Below are 23078 nucleotides of genomic sequence, written 5' to 3'. Positions count from 1 at the left end.
GGACAGGGATAGCAGATACATGGGAACACCACCACATGCAAGTTTCCCCCCAAGTCACTCACCATCCTGACTTGGAAACGTATCACTGTTCCTTCACTATCACTGGGTCAAAATCCTGGAAACCACCCTGCCCCCCCCACCCCAACCCTTAGCAGTGTAACAGGTCTACCAACACCAAATGGCCTGCAGTGGTTCAAGAATGCAGCTCACCATCACCTTCTCATATGTTATTAGGGATTGGTAATAAATGTTGACCAAGGCAACTACACCCATGTCCTATGAAAGAATTAAATAAAGACGTTCTTTGGTCTTTCTAAAACTATATTGCAGATGTATTCTTCATTAACTTAATGGAAATAACTAAACAAAAAGATATTAACTTTGACTGGTGTAGTAATTATCAGCAAACTCTTCATCTTGAACTAGTTGTTTTATAACACATGCAGTCCTTTTTAATGTGGCTGATGGGTCCCATATCACTTAGGCATAATAAGGAGATCAAACCTTGTAGCAGATACGGAATGATTTTGACCCTCCAGTGTCACCGGTTGAATGGTCCATAAATCTGATTCTAATTGGAATGAGCATCTTCACTCACATTTTCCCACATTATATTCTATCAGCCAAGTTTCTGCCTACTCATTTAAAGCATGTATATGAAGTGTCTAATTATTGATCTGAAACCTTCACTCTTTTTCTGTCCACAGATTCTGCCTGCCTGCTGAGCTACTCTAGGATTTTCTGTGTCCTTTTCCAGACTTTTCACTTTCCCCGGTATTTTGCTTTATAGGATTGGATTAAGTAAGGCAAGAGGACTCTCACATGGACAATGAAAATTAGCATTGATCATTTGGGCCTCTCTCTGAGTTGTATATTCAAAGTAATGTTTTAGTTGAAGTCCTAATTGCTTCCCAGATAGTATACAACTGCAGGCAACACAGAGGGTGAAGGAACTGCTCCAAGGCTGGTCCCCATCTGCAGTGCTGTGTGACAGCCCAGGGAGAATGTTTTGAACTTCCTCTCTCCCACGACGAGGTTGTCTCTACAATTACCTTCTCAGCTTCTTTCTTGTCAATTACAGGAGGAATGAGCTCACAGGTCAGTGAAATGTTGTGTAAGTCGCAATTATACACAGTAAGGAACAGCAGGCTACCTTACCATAGAGTGCATCAAAGTACTACCTCATCCTATCTTTGTTGCTATTCACACAAGTAAACATGGTCTAGGTATGAATGACCAATCATGGACAGAAGCCTTATGCTGATCTGGTATTAGAGGTCGGATATAATTGCACTTAGGAAGACAGAAAGAAAATCAATGAGGATATTTCCAGAAATTGAGAATTTTAACAATGAGAAAAGATTGGATTGGCTGGGGCTGTCTTCTTCGGAATAGAGAAGTCCGAGGGTAGGTATAATTGTGGAAAATTCTGAGGGATCAGAAAGGATCTATTTCATTAGCAGACAGATCAAGAAGCAGGAGACGGGTATTTGAAGTAATTGGTGGAAGGACGGGGGAGTTAAAGGATAACTTTGCACCCAGGTGCTGGTGGGGATTTGGGACTCAATGTGTGAATGAGACAGAAACCCACAAAAAGAACTCAAATATTCACTTCAGGTTCCATAACCAAGAGGACAATGAAGCAAGAGCTGGAGGCTGGGATAAGTCGGATTGCTCATTCTTGGCTGGCACCGACATGACAGGCTGAATGGCCACTTGTTGTATTTTCATACCAACATGAATCAAACATAAAGAGAACCAATATGCAGTAGATACCAAGATATCTTTCAGAACTGGAGCTATTCCACTGCATCTGTGTAGGGCAGGTTGCCATCACTCATGGTCTCATTGAACAATTGAGGGTGGAGAATAAATGCTGGCCTTGAGAGCAACATTGCACCCAAGAATTTTTTTTTTAATTACAAGTCCTGGGAATGGATATATTCCACAGGGAACCTCAGTGGCTGGAGCTGAACTCTTTTATTGGGAGCAGCTCCCCTTCAACTGTCAATGAACTAATTCAATTGCTCCCCCAATTACTGAAACAGTCATGAACCTGACATGGGAACCCAGCCCTGATGTCAGTGATATTACATGTTTGCCTCTTGCCATAGTTAGGGACAGCTTCCTCATTAATTTGTTACTGAGTGCATAAGCTTTGATATAAAGATATCCCTCTCAGCCTAGCTTCTAATTTTTTTCAAATCAACTTAGACATGTTATGACACACCTCTGGAAGCAAATGGGACTTGAACTCAGATCTCCTGGTTCAGAGTTTGGGACATTATCACTGCATCACAGCAACCTCCTCAGTCAAGCTTGTACACATAGATTAACATCAGAATCTATCAGGAGCAATATTGGAAATGTACAAAGCTGTTTTCTGCAGAAACTTCCATCAGTTGGTGATGAGACTTGTTCTGTATGAAAAAGTGAAATACTCTTATCTGTGCATAGTGCCTGTCATAACTCAGGACATCCCATAGCACTTTATAGCAAATTGGCACAGTTGTTCAAGGTTAGCACTGCTGCCTCACAGTGCCAGGGACCCAGGTTCGATTCCACCCTCGGGTGACTGTTGGTGTGGAATTTGCACATTCTCCCTGTGTCTGCGTGGGTTTCCTTTGGGTGCTCCGGTATCCTCCCACAGTCCAAAGATGTGCAGGTTAGGTGGATTGGCCATGCAAAATGCAGGGTTACAGGGGATAAGGTGAGTCTGGGTGGCATGCTCATCATGGTGGACATGTTGGGCTGAATGGCCTGCTTCCACACTGTAGGGATTCTATGAATTAAATACATTTGAAGTGGCTACCACTGTTGTAATATAGGGAACATGGCAGCTAATTTGTATGGAGTGAGCTCCCACAAAGGGCAGCGTGATAATGACTAAATCTGGCAGCATCTGTGCAGAAAGAAACAAGAGCTAACATTTCTTGTCTAATGTTACTTTCTTTTTTAGCAAATTTACTGATTTGCTCCGGCATTTACTGTGTTTGTTTCAGATTACCAGCATATGTGGTATTTTGCTTTTACCAAATACATCTGCTCAGGGTTGTGAGAGAAATATTGGCCCAACAGTCAGGGAAGAACAGAGAATTGTCTTGATCTCTTCCGAAGCCAGGAGATCTATTCAGGACAACTTAAGACTCAGGTGAAAGAGATGTGTGAAAATTTTAGAGTTACTCAGGAGAAAATGGACAATTAAAAAAAAGTAACACAAAGTACTGTGGATGCTGGAGAGCAGAAACAAACAAAACCAGAAATTGCTGGAGAAACTCAGCAGGTCTGGGAGCATCTGTAGAGAGAAAACAGTTATCCTATCCAGTCCAGTGACCCTTCTTGAGAAGGATCTGGACCTGTTGTTCTACAACAGCATGATACTCCCAGGACAACAAAAACAGAAATTGCTGGAGGAATTCAGCAGGTCTGGCAGCATCTGTAGGGAGAAAACAGTGACCCTATCTAGGACAGCTACTCTTCTTGAGAAGGATCTCGACCTGTTGTTCTACACTAGCATATTCCCAGGGCAACAAAAACAGAAATTGCTGGAAAAGCTCAGCAAGTCTGGCAGCATCTTTGGAGAGAAATTAGAGTTAACGTTTGGGGTGGAGTGACCCATCCTCAGAACTGAGCTTTTCCAGCAATTTGTGTAACATCAAATTACTGCAGATGCGAGAATTTGTACTGAAAACAAGAAATGCTGATGATCACAGCGGATCAGGCAGCTTCCATGCCCAGCAATTTCTGTTTTACTTTTTCTGATGAAGGGTCTAGGCCCGAAACGTCAGCCTTTCTGCTCCTATGATGCTGCTTGGCCTGCTGTGTTCATCCAGCTCTGCACCTTGTTGTCTCGGATTCTCCAGCATCTGCAGTTCCTACTATCTCTGATTCAATTTCTGTTTTGTTTTGTTTCTGATTTACAGCATCCGCAGTCCTGTCGGTTTTTATTTGATATTCCCAGGGACTAGACTGGACTGTGTAGTGGGTAACGATCATAAAAATGACCATTCCATTGCTTACAACTCCTTTGTTTCGCTTCTTGTTTCGCGATGCCACCGGGCCCAATCCTGCCTCTCTGTATTGGTTTATTGGGTAAAGACATACCAACCGAATCCCGAGGGTGGCGTTTTGCATCCGTCTAAGTTGCGATTGGTAGAGCCTGGAGTGTTATTTGAGCCTTGCTATGCGGCGGGGAGGGGGTTGTTGCTTGTTATGGACGGGCCGAGTTACAGAGCGGCTGATGTGCGCTCCCCTTCATGTATATCTCCCAGTGAAAGTCAGTGTTAGTTACATTGTATCCGCAGAGTTGCAACATCGTATTCGCCGCGTTCCATCGCCTCTCGGCGCTCTGGCCAGCTCCTTTTCTCACAATTGCACCTTCCTCCCTGAGTTATGAGACCTGGGAAATGATTTCCAGAACTGGCCTCTTCACTCTCGCCCTGCTCCTCGCCGCTGCCTGCCCCGGCGCTCCCTCCTTCGCCTGCGACGATAAGCCGTCATCGCCGGCTTGCTTAAAGGTGACCAGACCTCCTGTCGTACTGGGTGAGTTCACGAGCAAAAAAAAGGCTCGGTTTTGTCTAGTTACTTAACGTGTTTTGAGGCACGCTATTTATTTTTTTTTTAAAAAACTCAGTTTCTGTGACCAAGTTTATTATTTAGCTTTAATGCCCGTGAGCCTGCAGTTGAATTTGTTTTTTTTGTTTTAACCGTGTGAAAATGTTACTTCCTTTAAAACAAAATATACTTGATCTATATGTTTACTTTTAACAGCCTCAGCCTGGCAGTAAAATATTTAATAGTGTTGTATGCTTGATGTATTGTTTAAACATTTACAAATGGATTGGGTAATTACTGTATAGATAATATTCTTACGGTCGAATCGCTGTATCCAACTGTATCCAATATTCACTTTTCCTCCGACTAAATGCACCGAACTCGAAACTGCTTGGGGTGTTCCTGTGTTGGTATTTGTTATCGAGCTGTACCAATCTGTATATGTAGTGACTGAGGAAGGGAAGTAAAGAGCAGGCCAGAATGCCTGAGCTCCCCCTGCCGCACATTGGCCCCTCTCCATCACATCGCTGTGTTTTAATGTGAAACTAGGTGCAAATGTTTACCCTTCAAACAGTAATAGCTAAAATGACACCTGTACTGTATTTTCATTTGAAGTTGTTTTGAACTGTAGTAAGAACTTTATGTTTGTAGAGTCCTTTTCATCACTACTCCAAAGATTGGTTTATGAGGAGAGATCAGTAGATTGGGACTATGTTCAGTGGCATTTGGAAGAATGAAGGAGGATCTTATAAAAACGTATAAAATTATGAAGGGGATAAATAAGTTAGAAGCAGGGAGGGTTGTTTCCACTGGCAGGTGAAACTAGAACTAGGGCATATAGCCTCAAAATAAGGGGGAGTAGATTTAGAACTGAGGTGAGGAGGAACTTCTTCACCCAAAAGGTTGTGAATCTGTGGAATTCCCTGCCCAGTGAAGCAGTTGAGGCTATTTTGAATGTTTTTAAGGCAAAAATAGATTTTTGAACAGTACAGGAATTAAGGGTTATGGTGAGCGGGCGGGTAACTGGAGCTGAGTCCACAAAAAGATCGGCTGTGATCTTTTTGAATGCGGAGCAGGCTCGAGGGGCCAGATGGCCTACTCCTGCTCCCATTTCTTATGTTAGCCAGTGAAATTAAGGCTCTGTTGTAAAGTATAAAAACACAACAGTTGGAGGTCAATGATTTAAGTTGATTGACAAAAGAAGTCATAGTAACCTGAAAAATGTATACGTGGTGAATACATTTTGGCGTAAATGTGCTGAAGCATTGCTGTGGGAGAGGTATATAGATTCCTGCAAGGTGAAGGAATTGAACGGTGACCATGTAACCACTGTCAGTTGTCATGGAAACCCATCTGGTTCACTGCCCTTTGGGGAGGGAGGTCTGCTGTCTTTTCCTAGTCTGGTTTGCATTGGCTCCAGACCCACAGCAGTATTGTTGACAATAAGGGATGGCCTATCCAGCAATGCCCATTTCATACCAACAAGTAAAAAAAATCAAGGGTTATCTGAGAGTATGAAACCCAGAACACAAACAGATCAGCCATAATCTTATTGAATGGTGGAGCAGGCTCCTAATGTCCTAGTTCTGCTCCTGATGCTCATATTCATATGAATGGTTAGGGTTTGGATTGCACTGCCTTTCTTTTGCCAGTGGTTCAGTCTAGATTTTCCTCAGAGAATTGGATAATTATTGAAAGGAGGAGGATTTTCAGGGCTGTGGGGAAAAGGTGAAGTAGTGGCATCAAATGGCAGATAACCAGCATCGACATGATAGGCCGAATGGCCTCCCGTGCTGTAATCATTCTATGATTATAATCTAAAGTGCCCAAAACAGCAATTGGCCAGATAATCTGTTTGAATGGTGCGAGTGAGAGATGGTCTTCGGCCAAGACACTGGGAGAACTTTTCTCCTCTTCAAATGGCATTATTATGATCTTTCCAAGGTGGCAGAAATTTCATTTAAAACTTTGAAGTTCTGAATATAACGTGCTCTTTATTACTGCACAGAAGTTGTTGCCTAGCTTTTGTGCTCAAGTGCCTGAGTTTATAGTCTGCAAAACAGAGCTCCCCATCTGATCAACCATCAAAGCTGCTGGTCGTAGAACCTTGTCTGCAAATTAGCTGCCTCACTTTGCTCATTAAATTCATTTCAGAAATAATTCATTGGTTTTAAAACATTTTGTCATGTCCTGAGCATGTGTTAAATAACTAAATAAATCCAAGTTCTTTTCACAGACTTAATGGGACTGGTTGAGGAAGAGCGGTTGGAGTGGTTTGTTTCGATCAATTACCTTTATTCTTTACCGCTGAAATATTTAGCTGCGAGGTGGAATATATTGAGTCTGGCATCACTGCCTTTGCCCTAGAACTGAGCCTGTTTCAGGAGTACTTAAGTTGCAGTTGTCAGATGAAGTTGTTGATTTTTATCATTAACTAACTTCACTTGTCTCTCCACTTTACTACCAATTCCTGATATCTGCTATTGTATGTAAATTTTACATGTTGCCTAATTCTGCTACCAGCAGAGTGAGGAATACCAGTGGTTATAGTTAAAATATTTTTTCTACATGGGATCTGATAGCAGTGTCAATCAGCCCTACTTACCTTACTTGATAAGCCTTATTCTGCATTGTTTTACTCAGAGTATTGGAAATCTTTGCCCCTGTTCCAAAAGGGGTTAGGTCGACAAGATAACTGTCAAAAATGGCAATTTTATATTCGTGAAGGATTAGGAGGTCTTGTCGCACAGTCAGTAGAGTCTCTGCCTCTCAGCCAGATGCTCCAAGTTTATCTCTCACTCCAGGACTTGATCAGCAAGGAGGGCATGCTAATAACACAAGTTGATTATCAATGTTTAAATCTTTAAAACACACACCACTGGTGTTGAGAGAGAGAGAGAGAGGGACTCCTGTTCAGTCATGTGATGGAAAGAAGCTCCATGCTATAACATGTAAGTAAAGGTATAAGTTGCCTGAGCAATGCAGATTTGCTGGTGGGCTAGTTGGCTCCATAGCCTGGGGGGCCATTATGGATCTAATTGGTGCCAATAACACAAGGTTTGACCCCTATTCTAGTGGGATCGACTCGGGATCTGCCTCCTTGTCTTCCACAGCGACCTCCATCATGGGTATTAGTCCTGCCTTCCTGTGGAGAACTCCATGATGATGATTCAGGGTTATAGAACTAATGTGCAAATTCAGAGACACAGTCCTCTTTAAAACTGAAAATATAAACAGAAAGTACTGGAGAAACTCGGCAGGGCTGGCAGCATCAGTGACGAGAGAAACAGAGTAAACATTTCAAGTCCCATATGACTCTTCTGGAATGGAAGTCCAAGTTCGTGCTTTGAAGTTGTTGAACTCAATGTTGAATCCTGAAGGATGTAAAGTGTCTCGATGTAAAGTGTCTCAATGAAAACTGAGGTGCTGTTTCCCTCCTCAAGTTTGCACTGGGCTTCACTGGAGCGTTTGCAGCAGGCCTGAGCCAAAAATGTTCCAGGAGAACAAGATAGTGGATTGAAATGATTAACAGCAACGTGCTTGTGAGACAGAGTGAAGGCAACCCAGTCTGTGTTTGGTTTTGCCAGTGTCAAGCAGACCATGTTTTGAGCATTGAGTGCTGTAGACTAGATTTGAAAGTAAATCACTGCTTCACCTGGAAGATGTGTTTGGGATCTTGGACAGTGAGGTAGGAGGAAGTGAACGGACTGTGATTGCATGGGAAGGTGCCAGGATGGGGTGAAAATGCATTGAGAGTGATAGAAGTGTGGATAGTGGATGGGACTGTCATGGGGAGGCAAGGAGGAGGTGTGTTTGATTGTGCCTCCTGCTGGAGGTGATGGAAATGTCGGAGGATGATCTTTTGAATACAAAGGTTGACGGGTTGGAAAATGAGGATAGGGAGCACAATGTCACTGTTTTGAGATGGAGACGAAGGGGTGAGGGCAGAAATACGAGAAGTGAGTCATACAGGAGACTGTGTCAACCCTGGAGATGCGGGCGGATAAGGGGAAATCCTTGACTGAGGAAAAAGATCATGTGTTGGATTTCCCCATCAATGGAACAGTTGCAACAGAGGTGGAGGAACTGAGAGAATGGAATGAAGCCCTGCAGGAAGTAGAGTGAGAGAAAATCTGGTCAAAGTAACTGTGGGAGCTAGTGAGGTTGTAGTTGGTACTAATGTACAGCCTATCCCCAGAAACGGAAAGTTAAGTCAAAGAAAGGATGAGTCAGATTTCCAGGTGAAGGTGAGAGAAAGATGTAAATTGGAAGCAAAACTTTTCCAATTCTGGGCGAGAGCAAGAAGCAGCATCATTGGTGTAATTGATGTAACAGAGTGTTGTAGGAGGGGCCCCATTTAGGACTGGAACATGGAATCTTCCACATACCCCTGCAAGCGACAGGCAAACTGGGACCCGTGTGGGTAGTCAGTCGTGCTTCGTACTTGGAGAAAGTGAAATATATTAAAGGAGAATTTCTTCAAAATAAGAACAAGCTTAGCCAGACACAGATGGGTGCCGCATGGGGACTGTTCAGGCCTCCTTTTCAAAGAAGAAATGGCAAATATTCAGACCATCCTGCTGAAGGATTGAACTGTAGAGGGGCTATATGTCCATGTTGAGGAGGAGGCTGGTGGGCTAGGAAACTGGAAGTTGTGCAACTGATATGTTTAGACTGTAAGATCTAGAAACAGAATTAGATCATTCGGCCCATCGAGTTTTCTCCGCCATTAGATCATGTTATATGTTTTGTTCATATTTCTCACCCCCATTCTCCTGCTTTCTCCATGTACCTCTTGATCCCCTTACTACTCAAGAATTCTCAATGATTGTGAGCAAGAAACATCATTTATGATTCTTCTGATCACTTTACAAGTGGGAAGCAATTGAATGAGGGGAACAAAAATAGTCAAGGTAGGAAGAAGTAAATTCAGTGGGGTAGAAACAGGCAGGTTTATCAGTGCAGAAATAGTAGGAACTGCCGATGCTGGAGTCTGAGATAACAAGGTGTACAGCTTGATGAACACAGCAGGCCGGGCAGCATCAGAGGAGCAGGAAAGCTGACGTTTCGGGTCTGGACCCTTCTCTCTGAAGAAGTTTATCAGTGCAGTCCTGTTTTGTGGATTTTGGGAAGGAGTAGAAGTGTGTGATAGGATTGTGGAACTAATGAGGTGGGAAGATGTAGAGGGGGGATTTCCAGTGGAGACGAGGCTAGTGCCAGTCCTGGAAACAACAGCTCGATGGTCAGTGGTGGTATCATAGTTCAGGTGGAAATAGGAGGAAGTATCTGAGAGTTGACATTCAGACTTTTTAAACCTGTCTCTGTTTGAACAGTTGACTTCAAGAAACTGGGTTTTGATACTAGCTAAATGTGTTTTTTTTTAACCTAAGGTGTTTAGCTGCCTTTGGTGTCACTGTCAGACTAAAGTAAAGAATATTCCTGGAACTCTATCCCTGGTTAACTCCCCATTTCACATATCCCCCTGCTTATTGTCTTTACCTTCTCATTCATCTTTCTTACTGTGGGCATGCAGATTTTCCCCCTTTTATACCTCTGTCTGCCTCTCTTAATTTCTTTTTCGATAATTTTGTTCTCACTCCTCTCTATTGCATATATTGAGAATACTCCATGCTTAAATGGATAATCAATTGCTTAGGGACGTGTCTGAACTAGAATAAAAATTTAGCTCCGTACGTTTGTTCAATTCGTAAATGCTTTCTCAAATTAGCCTCTTTTCAGTTGGTATGTTGCAGGAAATGTGCGTGTACACAGCGTATTGCCAGAATAGTTTAAAATGAAACTTGCCACACAGATTCATATTCTTGGTATCAAGAGAAAGCCACTCAAAACACTGTCTATAGATAACATCTTAGACTAGGGAGTCACAACGTGAAGCAGGGAAGTGGGGTCACAGTAAAGCTATTTCCTGTTAAATAGTCACCATCAGCAATGAGTTACTAAAGCAATGTGTCTGCATCTTAGTCTTCACTATTCCGCAAAGATCAGCTGTCCAGTATCTAAAACAGCTGTGAAATCCTGGGCCCCAGGATAGGCAGCAAGATCCAGAACATTCCACCATCTGAAATATTTCTATATCACAGCAGTGACAAGCTTCAAAAGTACTAAGTGGGCTTAAGCCCACTGGGACTGTCTGTGTTTGTGAAAGGTGCTTTATAAAGGCACACTATTTTTGCTTGAATGTGAAGCAGCCAGAGGGGAGACTGGGCCCAGCATGCAGTGGATCTGGTGAAATCCCAGAGCTGATGGGTTCACTGTGGGACCAGGAATGAAGCCCAGTGTGTGCATTAGTGGATTGGACACTGGTAAGCCTGCGTGATAGCACTTCAGCACATGGAGTTACATTAGCTTAGTCAGTAACCAAGCTGGACCGCCTTCCTTCCTGTACATGGGGTTTCCTGTAATGTTGTACACATATAGGTTAAAAACACAGTGATAAGTTCCAGCTTAGAGCACCTAAAACTCTGTATAAGGCAAATCTGAATCATTGCTGCTACTTGCAAGCTCATGATGTCAATGAAAGGACTTTGAGTATGACCTGGCGTGCACTGAAGAAGCCACATTTAAAACCTCAGTGTGACACCAATCTCGAGATCCGTTCCCACCCCACTCCTGGTTAACACACAGTCATGTTCTAGAGGTCAGCAGTTCTGTGGAACTTTGTTACAGCAGCAGGTCAGAGATTTGATCCTTCCAAATGGTGCTGATGAACTTGCCTACTTAAAGTGGCCACCCTCTAAATTATATTTGTAGCATCGACCAGCAAACTTGGCAAAATGCAAGTGTTTTTCAATGGATGTAATAATTCAATCTTTTCTCATAGCTCAGACTCTGTAGCCCAGGTACAATCTGGTAGATTGGGTGGTGTTAGTCTGTCCGGTTCAAAACTCTACCTTGGAATGGGAGCAGCCTGTTTTTTTTATCTTTCTGTTTCCCATTTTTTTATGGAATGACTGCATCCCTGGCAAAGCCAGCTCATTCCTAATTTCCCTTGAAAATGGTGCACTGCCTTTTGGAGCGGCTGCATTCCATGTGGTGCAGACTATAAGACCCTGCAAATAACGAGAGTGGGCCATTTGGTCCATCAAACCCAGTTTATCCATTCACTAAGATCATGTGTGATCTGACTGAGAACTGAACATCACTTTGCTTTCTGCCCCTCAGTAATCCTTGACTACCTCGAGGAAAAAAATCCCTTTCAAATCGGCCCGAAATATATTTGATGACCCAGCCTCCATTGCTGTCTGAGGAAAATAATTCCAAGCATTAACACCTCCCTGAGCAAAGAAGTTCCTTTTCATTGCTGTCTTAAATGGGAGGCCTTTATCCCGGACTTTGCCACGGGGAGAAGCATTCTCTCAACATCTACCCCAATAAGCCCCTTCAATCTTTCTTTTACCCTCCAATAAGACCACCTCACTTTCTTCTAATCTCCAATGATTGTAGGTTCAACCTTTCGTCATGTGAGAATCGCTTCGTTCTAAAAATCAGCTTAGCAACATCACTAGCAAGGGAGGAATTACAGAGATCCAGTGCCAGTGAATAGTTCCATGTCTGGAAGAGTTGTCACTTGGAATGTAATAAATGATAAATGGGATTTAAAATGCCGAAATCCTTCCAGCCTGAGAAGGAAAGAAGTTCCTTTTGCAGCTTCCTTTTGACTCGCACGCACTTATAAATCTGTTTTTCATTTCATATTAAGTGTGACAAGTTGGAGTTTAACAATAAACATGTTCCACACTTCAATCACATGACTGACTGTTACTAAATGGACAGAGAAACAAGCTGTTCATATCGCCATGTCACTCAGAGGAAACTAAATTGGCAGGGAATTTAGATCCATGTTTCCATTAGGAAAGAATGGAGGAGAATGGTGTCACAGCAGCAGCTATATATTAGTTGTTTACAATGGATATGTTAGGAAATGAAATTGAGGAAAGATTCAGAAGATGTTAGGCTATCTTTAGCTGAAAATTAGCATGAACTGTGAAGGAAATGATTTTGTGTTGACATTTGGCTGTGAATTTTGCGCATGGGTGATGCCATCCCTGAGTTAGCCCTGTAAGACCTTGTGTTGTAAGGCAAGTGGAACTGAACTAAAATTGAAAAGCTAAAGCTAAAGTTGAAGTTAAAAATCAACCCTTTCTTCGAATGGAGCGTTTTTTGTGTGTCACAGGTGTTGAAGTTGACATGATGTTGCTTTTATTTATACCTCTTAAGCTGAGGACAGTATATTTAATAACAAGAGACATAGTTTAAAAATTTGCTCAAAGACGCATTATCTTAAGAGTTGCGTTGCATGCTGTTGTTCAATTGCCAATAATAATGAAAAGCAAGACTGAGACATTTATTGATTCTGATTCAATACAGTTTTACTGATGCTCATAGATGTACATGTATTAATACACTTGCTTATCATCATTGTATTCTTCTGGCCAGTAGCATCACAACTACTTCGCTCAGTGTGCTCTCTCGTGCAAGTGTTTCAATCAATTCAACTATCGCTCCTTTGCAGACAACCCTGCACCTACCATCAACTGATAACCATTGATGTGGAACTTGCAACCGGGGCAGCAATAGAGATCAACTAGGTTAGCTGACCAATTGTCACTAGCCCTTCCTTAGACCAGAGCAGTGAAGCCGTTAGCAGCACTTTGCCACCATCTCACTGAAGGTACCCGATTCTGCACAGACCTAAGGCTTTTTGGACCTGGTTTGCTGAGCTGAACCATTGTGTATTGTGAAAAGAAAACTTCGGAATGGGTCAGAACATGCAATGTGAATTGCCTGGGAGTTGAATACTTTTTAAATGCCCATTAGACCTTGCTCTGTGTAAATGAGTTCTTCCACTGTTAAATACTTGGTGCATAGAGTGGTCAACCTGTTTAAAGGAGTAGATTTCTTTCTATTCACTCGTTCTTTGTATTGTTTAATCAGTTGTCCAAGTAACCAGATAATCATAGGAAAGAATCTGTCATCAGCTTGAAGGTTTCTTGCTCTCAGCGATGTGCAATATGTTGTTGAGTAATTTATTGCAGATGTTTGGTTGCATTACTGATATTGCATTAGTCAACTTGCCTCACTGTAAGAGCAAGATTTCATAATAGCTTACCGTCGCATTATCTTAAGTTGTCAGTTTATGGCATGAAGCTACCGCATTCTATCTTTGTTAAAATTCATTCATGAGATATGGATGATGCTGGCCAGTATTTATTGCCTCTCCTTTGAAAAGAGAATGGTGCTTTCTTGAACTGCTGCAGTCCATTAGGTGCTGGTAGACTCAAAATACTATTATTGAGAGAGATCCAGGATTTTGATCCAGCAACAGTGAAGGAACAGTGATTATATTTCCAGGTCAGGATGGTGCGCGATGGAGGGAATTTTGCAGGTGGTGATGTTCCAATCTATCTGCTGCCCTTATCTTTTAGCTGGTAGTGATCATGGCTTTAGAAGGGGCAGTCTAAGGAGAATTGGTGAATTTCTGTAGTGCATCTTGTAGATGGCATGTACTGTAGCTACTGAGCATCAGTGGTGGAAGGAGTGGATGCAATGTCAATCAAGCAGACTGCTTTGTTCTGGATGGTGTCAATCTTGTGTTGTTGGAACTGCACCCATCCAGGCAAGTGGAGAGTTTTCCATCACACTCCTGACTTGTGCCTTTGTAGATGGTGGACAGCTTTTGGGGAGTGAGAAGGTGAGTTACTATATGAAGCTCTGGTCAGATTGCATTTGGAACATTGTGAGCAGTTTTTGGACCCCGTATCTAAGGAAGGATGTGCCGGCGTTGGAGGGGGCCTACAGGAGGTTTACAAGAATGAACCCGGGGATGAAGGGCTTGTGATGTGAAGAGTGGCTGAGGACTCTGGGATCTGTACTCTGAGTTTAGAAGGATGAGGGGGGATCTGATTGAAACTTAACAGACTACTAAGAGGCCTAGATGGAGTGGATACGGAGAAGATGTTACCACTAGTTGGAGAGACTAGGACCTGAGGGCACAGTGAAGGAATGGCCCTTTAGAACTGAGAATGAGGAGGAATTTCTTCAGCCAGAAGATGGTGAATCAGTGGAACCCACTGCCGCAAAAGGCTGTGGAGATCAAGTCTCTGAGTGTATTTAAGACAGAGTCTATTAGTAAACAGATCAAAGGTTACAGGGAGAAGGTAGGTGAATGGGGTTGAGGAAACATATCAGCCATGATCAAATTGTGGAGCAGGCTTCATGAGCTAAATGGCCTAATTCTGCTCCTATATCTTCTGGTCTTTAAATGCTGCAAGATCAGCCTCTGACCAGCTCTTGTAGCCACAGCAGTTATGTGGCCAGTTCAGTTTCAGTACATACAACTTGGCTGGACCAAATCCTATACTCATTTGTCTAAAAGATGGAGCAATTCCAATCATTGAATATTATGCTTTGCGTAACCCCAGGTAAATAGATGTGTTCCATCTTGGTAAGAAACCAAAGATGGTAGTTGGCAAACTGGTCTGTCATTAATATATATCTCGGTCTTACAGTATCCCCAGCTTTCTCAAACATTTCAGTGCACTGACCCACACTGAGCACAGATACAGGAAGAGATGCCAGCTCTCCACAGTTTGATTACAAAAAAAAATATCCCTTGGGTCAAGAGGTAGTCTGTGTATTACTCCTGTGCAATATGAAGCTAAGGCATGGCTTCTTGCTTTGATCTCTCTCACTAAACCTAACATGATGGTAGCACTCCCTTTTGTATATTGTACTGATTAGAATGTGTTCAAGGAGACTCTTAACCTTGGAGCAGTTAGTCAGCCCTCCAATGCATGTAACTATTGTAACTCTTGTTAAAAAACCTGAAGGTTTCTGAGTGCAGCACACCTGCAATAGAAATGAAAGATTGGAGATTAAAATTTAGAAGAAGTGATTAAGGAGGATATCAAGCTTGGTTTTAAAAGTCAGTCAGATAAGGGAAGAAAGAAAGATTGGTAGATGGTTGAGATAACAAGGTGTAGAGCTAGATGAACACAGCAGGCCAAGCAGCATCAGAGGAGCAGGAAAGCTGACGTTTCAGGTCGAGCCCCTTCTTCAGGAGAAGGGTCTTGACCCGAAATGTCAGCTTTCCTGCTCCTCTGATGCTGCTTGGCCTGCTGTGTTCATCCAGCTCTACACCTTGTTATCTCAGATTCTCCAGCATCGGCAGTTCCTACTATCTTGGTAGATGGTTCACTGCTTTGAAGAACTCTGCAAATAAATGAAGTCGTGTGATTTTGTTTAATTATGCCCGTGTGATGCTTGGCAGGCAAAACAACACCTAGTGCCTTTACATAGTTGTGAGATTAATACCCAAATTGATATGAAGGAATTTAGGGAATTCGTAGAAGGTGTGGCGATAGAATTTATCATGCAACAGGATTCAAAGCAATAAGGGAGTTAAGTGAGCCATAATGATGTCCGAGATGGTTTCATGATGGAAAAACTTTTAAAATCCATTGCAACAATTTTCTTTATTTTTTCTTGGGATGTGGGTATCACTGGCTAGACTGGCATTTGTCCATTCGTCTTTAACAAAGTGGCTGTTTTTGAATTGATTGAATTAGATTTATTGTCACATGTACTCACATGAGTGCACGAACAGTTTACAAATCGCCACTTACAGCATTATCTTAGGTACGAACCTACCTAGGTACAGAATCCTGGTGCAAAGCAGAAAAATAAAGAAAACTAAGTTTAAGAAGTTAAACGTTATAGTCCTTCTTACTAAAAAGTAGAAAAACAAAGAAACACAGTTAACCGTTCAACACCACAGTCCATAAGTGCCTGGCCATGCTGGTCTTGCACTCCAAATCATTGGGCAGTTGACAGCAAACCATGTTGCTTTCTCTCAGGACAGACTAGGTAAGGAGGCAATTTTCCAGCACTAAAGGACACCAGTGAAGCAAATGGGTTTTTACAACAATCGTTAGATGGTCTCCATTAGACTGGCTTTTAAGTCCAGATTTTAGTGAATTCACATGTCGCCGTCTGCCATGGTGAGATTTGAATCCATGTCCCCGGAACATTTGCCTGGGGTCCAGGTTACTAGTCCACTGACAATACCATTGCATTTGGGAAACTATGGTCAGGTTTCATGCAGAAGATGTGCCATTGATTTTCAATGTTATATGTTTCTGAAAGCCAAATTACAGAGACAGCCTGCCTTCTGATCAGATTCAGGCAGCAACAACAACTTCTTACACCGACATCGAACATTTTACTACATTCAAGATGCTAAGGACCTTCACAGGAATATTCTCAAACCAAACACGACACTAAGCTACATGGGAATACATCCATGCAGGTGATCAAAAATGTAACCAAATTGGTAAATGTTAAGTAGCAATTTGAAGAAGGAAAGAGAGGTGTAGAAGTTTGAGGAAGGGAGTTCCAAAGTTGATAAGTTCTCAGCTGCTGAAAACACAGCCACCAGTGATGGTGCAATTATAATCAGAATGGTGCAAAGCATAAGAATAGGAGAACAAGCAAATATCCAGGAAGAACGTAGGAGATGGTTACAAAGACAGTTGAGAACAAGGATGAGAACTTTAGAGTTAGGCATTGCTTATGTAGAAATTGGTGGAGGTCAGTGAATGCTGGGTGGTAGGGGGAGAATGTTGGTCGGATGGGATTTGGTACCTGTCAGGATACAGACAGCACAGTTTGAATAAGCTCACAAAATGTAAGAGGGAGTGAGTTTGAGTAGTCCAGTCCCGCAGTATCAAAGACATGGATGAGAATTCCAATAGCATGCAGGTTCCTGCACTGGTGGAATTGGGAGTGCACAAGACTGGAAATAGCTGCTGTTTATGATGATGTCTATGTGGGTTTGAAAGCTGAGGTACAGCCAGGTATTGTCTGTGTAAATATGGAACCTGAAGTGTTTTTCCAGGATGTTGCCAAAAGAAAACATGTAAATGAAGAATAGGACAGGACCAAGTGGTCAGTTGAAGAAGCTTAATGTTTTCTGTTTTATTCCATTCTTAGCTGACCAAAATTAAAGTTTTCTGGTGTTTTTTTTTTTTGGTTTAATACTAAGAATGCTAAGAAATTTATAAGGAATTGTTGAAACCCTCAACTTCTAGCAATGTGTTCTGTAGGTCCTGGATGTTATTGCCTCTGCTTACATGAAGTACTGAAAAGCTGCATTCAAAAGACAGAGTCAGTGGCCTAAACAATTTGGTCAGTTGAAATGATTATTGTCCTAGTACGTTTTATTGTTGTTTGTTCACGAGATGTGTGTTGCCGGCAAGGGCAGCATTTATTGCCCATACCTAATTATTCTGGAGAAAGTGGTGGTGACGTGCCTTCTTGAACCCCTGGAGGCTATGGGTTACCCTCAGTGCTGTGAGGGAGGAAGTTCCAGGACTTTCAATCTACAACAATGAAGGAACGGTTGTGGAGTTCCAAGTGAGGGGGGCATTGATGAGATGCTGCAAGGTGTCTTGGTAGATTGACCCAGAGTGCACACTGCTGTGATTATGATGAAGGGAATAAATCATGGAGATAATAGATGAGATTTCATCATGTGAGCCACTTTGTCCTGGATGGTGTTAATCCCGTTGAGTGTTGTTGGAGCTGCGCTCATCCAGACAAATGGGGGAAATATGCCATCACATTCCTGGCTTGTGCCTTGTAGGTGGTGGACAGCTTTTGGGGAGGCAGTTACTCATTGTGGAATTCCTAGCTTCTGACTCCAGCTGTTACAATATGTATATGGCTGGTCCAGTTCATTCTCTGGCTGGTGGTAACCCCAAGAAGTTGTAAAGGATTTAGTGATGGTAATGCCTTGGAACATTAAGAGGAGGTGTTTGGATTCTTGCTTGTTGGAGATGGTCATTAATTGGCAGATGTGGTATGAATATTATTTGCCACTTTTCAGACCAAGCCTGACATTGTCCAGGTCTTGTTGCATATGGAGACGGACTCTTTCGGTGTCTGTGGGGTTGCGAATAATGCTGAACGTTATGCAATCATCAGTGAACATCCCCACTTCTGACTTTATGATGGAGGGAACTTCATTGCAGCAGCTGAAGATAGTTGCACCTAGAACAGTACCCTGAGGAACTCCCAAGTAGATTGACCTCCAACAGCCACAACCATCTTTCTTTATGCCAGGTATGGCCCTAAGAGCTTCAGTCATAACAGAGAGGAATACAGGAGGCAGAGCCCTGATCAGTCTTACACTCCCCTCTGAGTAACCGGGAGCCCACTCTTTCTCAATCTATAACCTGCTTCTACATTACAGCAGCAATTTGGCTATTTTTTGAGCAACATGGGAATTCCACATGAAGTTTGAACCCGTCGTGAATGGCCATCTTCACTTGATCTAGTGCTGCTCCATGTCACTGAACTTGACATAGCAAATGTACTGTCTCCCCCCACCTCGGTCATACATTAGGAAATCCACCATCAAATGTCGGCAAATATCGAACAGTCCACCAATCTCCTCCTAGAAAGTGCTTTACCCATGGGTTTTGGTTGAATTTGTGCATTACCAAACAATAATGTGTTTTACCAACCAGGGTGAAGCTCCTAAATTGGTGAGAGATGTGCATTCTGGTATTAAGTCCTTATTTTTGACTTGTTTTGTGTTACTATTGATGCAGGCTCTGTCCTTCGGAGTAATTAATGTGTTAATTTTCTCAATCGAGAATTAAATGTTTCCTTGGCTTCTAGCCAGCCCTTGGCACATGGGTAGACGCCAACCTCCTCATAAGATTCTCATGTGCTCCATGTCCAATTATTTACTGACGTGATTTCCCTGTAATAGACACATTGGATCATAGCTGGCACCACTGCTATGCTGTAATGCTTTCTGACATTGCTTTTAATATCCACGTATAAATGTCGCATCTGGTGCACATCTTTAACATTTGTCTGTCATGAATATCATAAAGCAATGTAGGCAAGAGTGCTTTTTAAATATGTTCTGGGACATGGTTATCATTGACACCCATTGTTCACTGCCACAACTGACTACTTGGTGATTAAGATTCAGCTACATCAGTGTAGGGATTGGAGTCACATACAGACCAGATTGAACACAAATGGCAGCTTGCCTTTCCGGAGGGGAGCTAATGAACAAGGTTGGGCTTCACAAAGATCTGAAAGTTTTGTGATTACTTAGTGATGTGAGCTTTTAATTTCTAATTTAAAACTTAATACAGGGGGTTCTGCTATAACGCGATAGTTGCATTCCTGCACAACATCACAATATAGAAAATCATGCTATAGAAACAACAGGGCCAATGGTAAAAGCGAGGTTAGGGGCAGACCACCAAAATAATCGCTCAAAAATCATTTAAAAGCTTAACACAAAAGATAGCACAGTTTGGATGAAAGTTTAATTCATATCTAAGTATGAAATAAAAGTAAATTTAATGCCTTGCCTTGAAAAAAATGTCAAGATGAATTAATGGGGAGGAGGTTTTGACGTTGCTCTGTTGTGAAATGTGTGCCTGAAATAACAAGTTTTAAGGGCTGCTATTGGACCCTGGTCCATGGGTTGAAGGAAAGAGGTTGTGTTTGAGGGTAGAAATAGCACTTTGATGTATTCAGAAAGCTCACTAATGATGGGAGGAGAGTTTGGTGCATTATCCAGGATGAGTAGAATTTTGAAATCCAATTTTATTTTCCTGCAATACTTTCTAAAAACATCTTCCAAATCATTAACAATAAGGTCAGAAAAAATTTGCCCCATTGTCCAACCTCTTTTTGCTTGACCTAAACTAGACGCCTAGCATAGATTTAAGGTAGCCTTTCAAGGCTCGCGGGTTATCAGAGTTGTACACCACTGTGGGCTTAAGCTTTAATTCTCCACTAGCATTGGCACCCAGCAACATAGTCATACGATCCTTTGCCACCTTAAAGCCTGGAGTGTGTGCTTCATTCTTAGAAATGTAGGTTCTTGATAGCATTCACTTCCAGTATAAACCTGTCTCATTCAAATTGAAAACTTGATCTAAGTTGTAGCCTTCTTCATCAATTAATCTCTCTTAACTTTGGGAGGCAATGCCATCTCATTCCCCTTGTCTCCTCTGGCAGCTTCACCACATAACTTTACATTATGAAGAGCATAGTGGTTCTTAAAACCAGCAAACCAGCCACTGCTAGCACTGAAATTGCAGGTGGTGAACATAAACGAAAGGCTGGCACAGTGGCTCAGTGGTTAGCACTGCAGCCTCACAGCACCAGGGACCTGGGTTCGATTCCACCCTCAGGTGACTGTCTGTGTGGAGTTTGCACGTTGTCCTTGTGTCTGTGTGGGTTTCCTCTGGGTGCTCCGGTTTCCTCCCACAGACCAAAGATGTGCAGGTTAGGTGGACTGGCCATGCTAAATTGCCTGCAGTGTTCAAGGATGTGTAGATTAGGGGGATGTGACTGGGTGGCATGTTCTGAGGGTCTTGTTGGTGTAGACTTTTTGGGCCAAAGAGCCTATGTTTGCGTGGGTTTCCTCCAGGTGCTCCAGTTTCCTCCCACAGTCCAAAGATTTACAGACTAGATGGATTGGCCATGCTAAATTGCCCAGAGTGTCCAGGGATGTGTAGATTAGGTGGGTTATAGGGGGATGGGTCTGGGTGGGATGCTGTGAGGGTCGCTGTGGACTTGTTGGGCTGAAGGGCCTGTTTCCACACTGTAGGGATTCTATGGTTCTAAAGGCAGGCACATCTGCAGGATTTTCAGCTTTTTTTTGATAGATCTTCATAAATTGATAAGGCTTTCTCTTTTCTGGTGAGAAAGGTGGTCCCAGATCACATTTTCATTTGATCTTCTATGCACACACTTAGCCGCTCCATCTCCTCAAGTTCCTTGGTTTGTGACCTCCCAGATTTGCTAGCACTCCGACTTGTTCCAGCAATACAGCTTGCTTTAATCTAATGGTGCGTAAGGTATACTCCTTTATTCCTGTTACGCGAACTATATCACATGTTCTCTCATTATGCTCAAAACACTTTACAACATCTAGCTTCTCTTCCAGTGTTACAGCCTTACTTTTATGTTCACCACCTGCAATTTTATCACCAGGATGCTTCTTACTAATATTCTTGTCACTTTTTGTCCTGGCATTTTTGTGGGTAACACGACAGAACTTGCAAACAAAAATCCCCGAAAATCACGGAGTCCTGTACCTCTCACAGAAAGTGCTTCACGACAAAGTTTGCTAAACAATCACGTGATGCCGGTGCGGAGAATCTTTCGGCGCTAACGTTGTGCGTGTTCGGGACATAACCCACAAAATGATCGTGAGATGTCAATGCGTACTCCTCCGTGCGCCAGTGGATTCACGTCATAGTCACATTTTAGGAATAGCATTCTCCTATTCGTCAGTCGCGTTATAGCCAATTCATGTTATCGGAACATGGGTTATAGCAGAACCGACTGTACTTAACAATGGAATTCAAATACCACAAACCAGTTTGTACTGTCAGCCCTTCAGTGACCTTGTCTTTGGAGTGATGGGTCTTGACCATAGAGCCACACAGACATATACACACACACACAGATGCACGCCTACACACACGGGTGCATTTGCGTCCACGCGCACGCACACGGAGGCAGACAGACAGGTAAACGTGCACGCGCGCACACAAAGGCAAACAGGTAAACGCGCACACACAGACTCAGGATATGGCCGCCACTGGCTGGACCAGCATTTATTGCCCTTCCCTATTTTCTCAGAGGGCAGTACAGAGATAACCACATTGTTGTGGGTCTGGAGTCACGTATAGGCCTGACCAGGTAAGAATTGGCTGATTTCTTTCCCTGGAGGGCATTAATGAACCGGATGAGTTTTTATAATAATTGACAGCATGTAATTGCCATCAATCTTTGTTCCAGACTTTTTTTAAAAAAAATTGAATTCCAATCTCCCCGTCCGCTATAGCGGAATTTGAACTCGCGTCCTCAGAATATTAGCCTGGGATTGTGGATTGCCAGTGATATTACTGCCTCCCACAGTCAGGAGCTGTGATTTTTTTTTTTCCCCATTTTGTGTGTGTTGCAGATGTGTTTGCTGATTTGATTCCTCGTTGTAATTTTGTATTTGTTTTGGAATTGACAGTTCCAGGTGACCTGGGGAACCAGCTGGAAGCGAAGCTGAACAAACCTCGTGTGGTGCACTACATGTGCACCAAGAAAACAGAGGATTACTTCACCCTGTGGTTGAACTTGGAGCTGCTCCTACCCCTGGTCATTGACTGCTGGATTGACAACATTAGGTACGTTAAAAGTCATGCACCACCTCATCAGGGAGAAACAAAGTGACCCTTTCTGATCAACGACCTTTGGTCAAAATTGGAAACTGTTAGAGATGTAACCACTTTAGACACGTACAGAGGCAGGCAGGCAGGCAGGGTGAGGGTTTACGACCTGGCACAAGGCAGAGTCACAGAGTTGTATGCTACGGAAACAGACCCTTCGGTCCAACTCATCCATGCCAACCAGACATCCCAATCTGACCTAGTTTCATTTGTCATCATTTGGTTTCTATCCCTCTA

At 42.7% G+C, this 23078-nt stretch overlaps 1 protein-coding gene across 1 annotated transcript; it reads left to right on the top strand.

Annotated features, from left to right (window-relative positions):
- Positions 1-4167: 4167 nt before the first annotated feature.
- pla2g15 (phospholipase A2, group XV) lies at positions 4168-22851 on the top strand. Its single transcript, XM_048605715.1, has 2 exons — positions 4168-4542; positions 22643-22851. The coding sequence occupies exons 1-2, from the start codon at positions 4407-4409 to the stop codon at positions 22843-22845; spliced, it is 339 nt and encodes a 112-aa protein (XP_048461672.1). The 5' UTR covers positions 4168-4406; the 3' UTR covers positions 22846-22851.
- The last annotated feature ends 227 nt before the right edge of the window (positions 22852-23078 follow it).

Source organism: Rhincodon typus, chromosome 15 (assembly GCF_021869965.1).
Source record: "Rhincodon typus isolate 14 chromosome 15, sRhiTyp1.1, whole genome shotgun sequence".
Lineage (NCBI taxonomy): Eukaryota > Metazoa > Chordata > Chondrichthyes > Orectolobiformes > Rhincodontidae > Rhincodon > Rhincodon typus.
Note: the sequence above shows the minus strand (reverse complement) of the source record. Positions and strands in the feature narration are given on the sequence as shown.

Excerpts from the sequence above, each read along its gene's own strand:
- pla2g15 (XM_048605715.1), top strand. The coding sequence starts at position 4,407 with ATGATTTCCAGAACTGGCCTCTTCACTCTCGCCCTGCTCCTCGCCGCT. Across the intron at positions 4,543-22,642 it reads CAGACCTCCTGTCGTACTGG|TTCCAGGTGACCTGGGGAAC; the intron begins GTGAGTTCACGA and ends TGGAATTGACAG.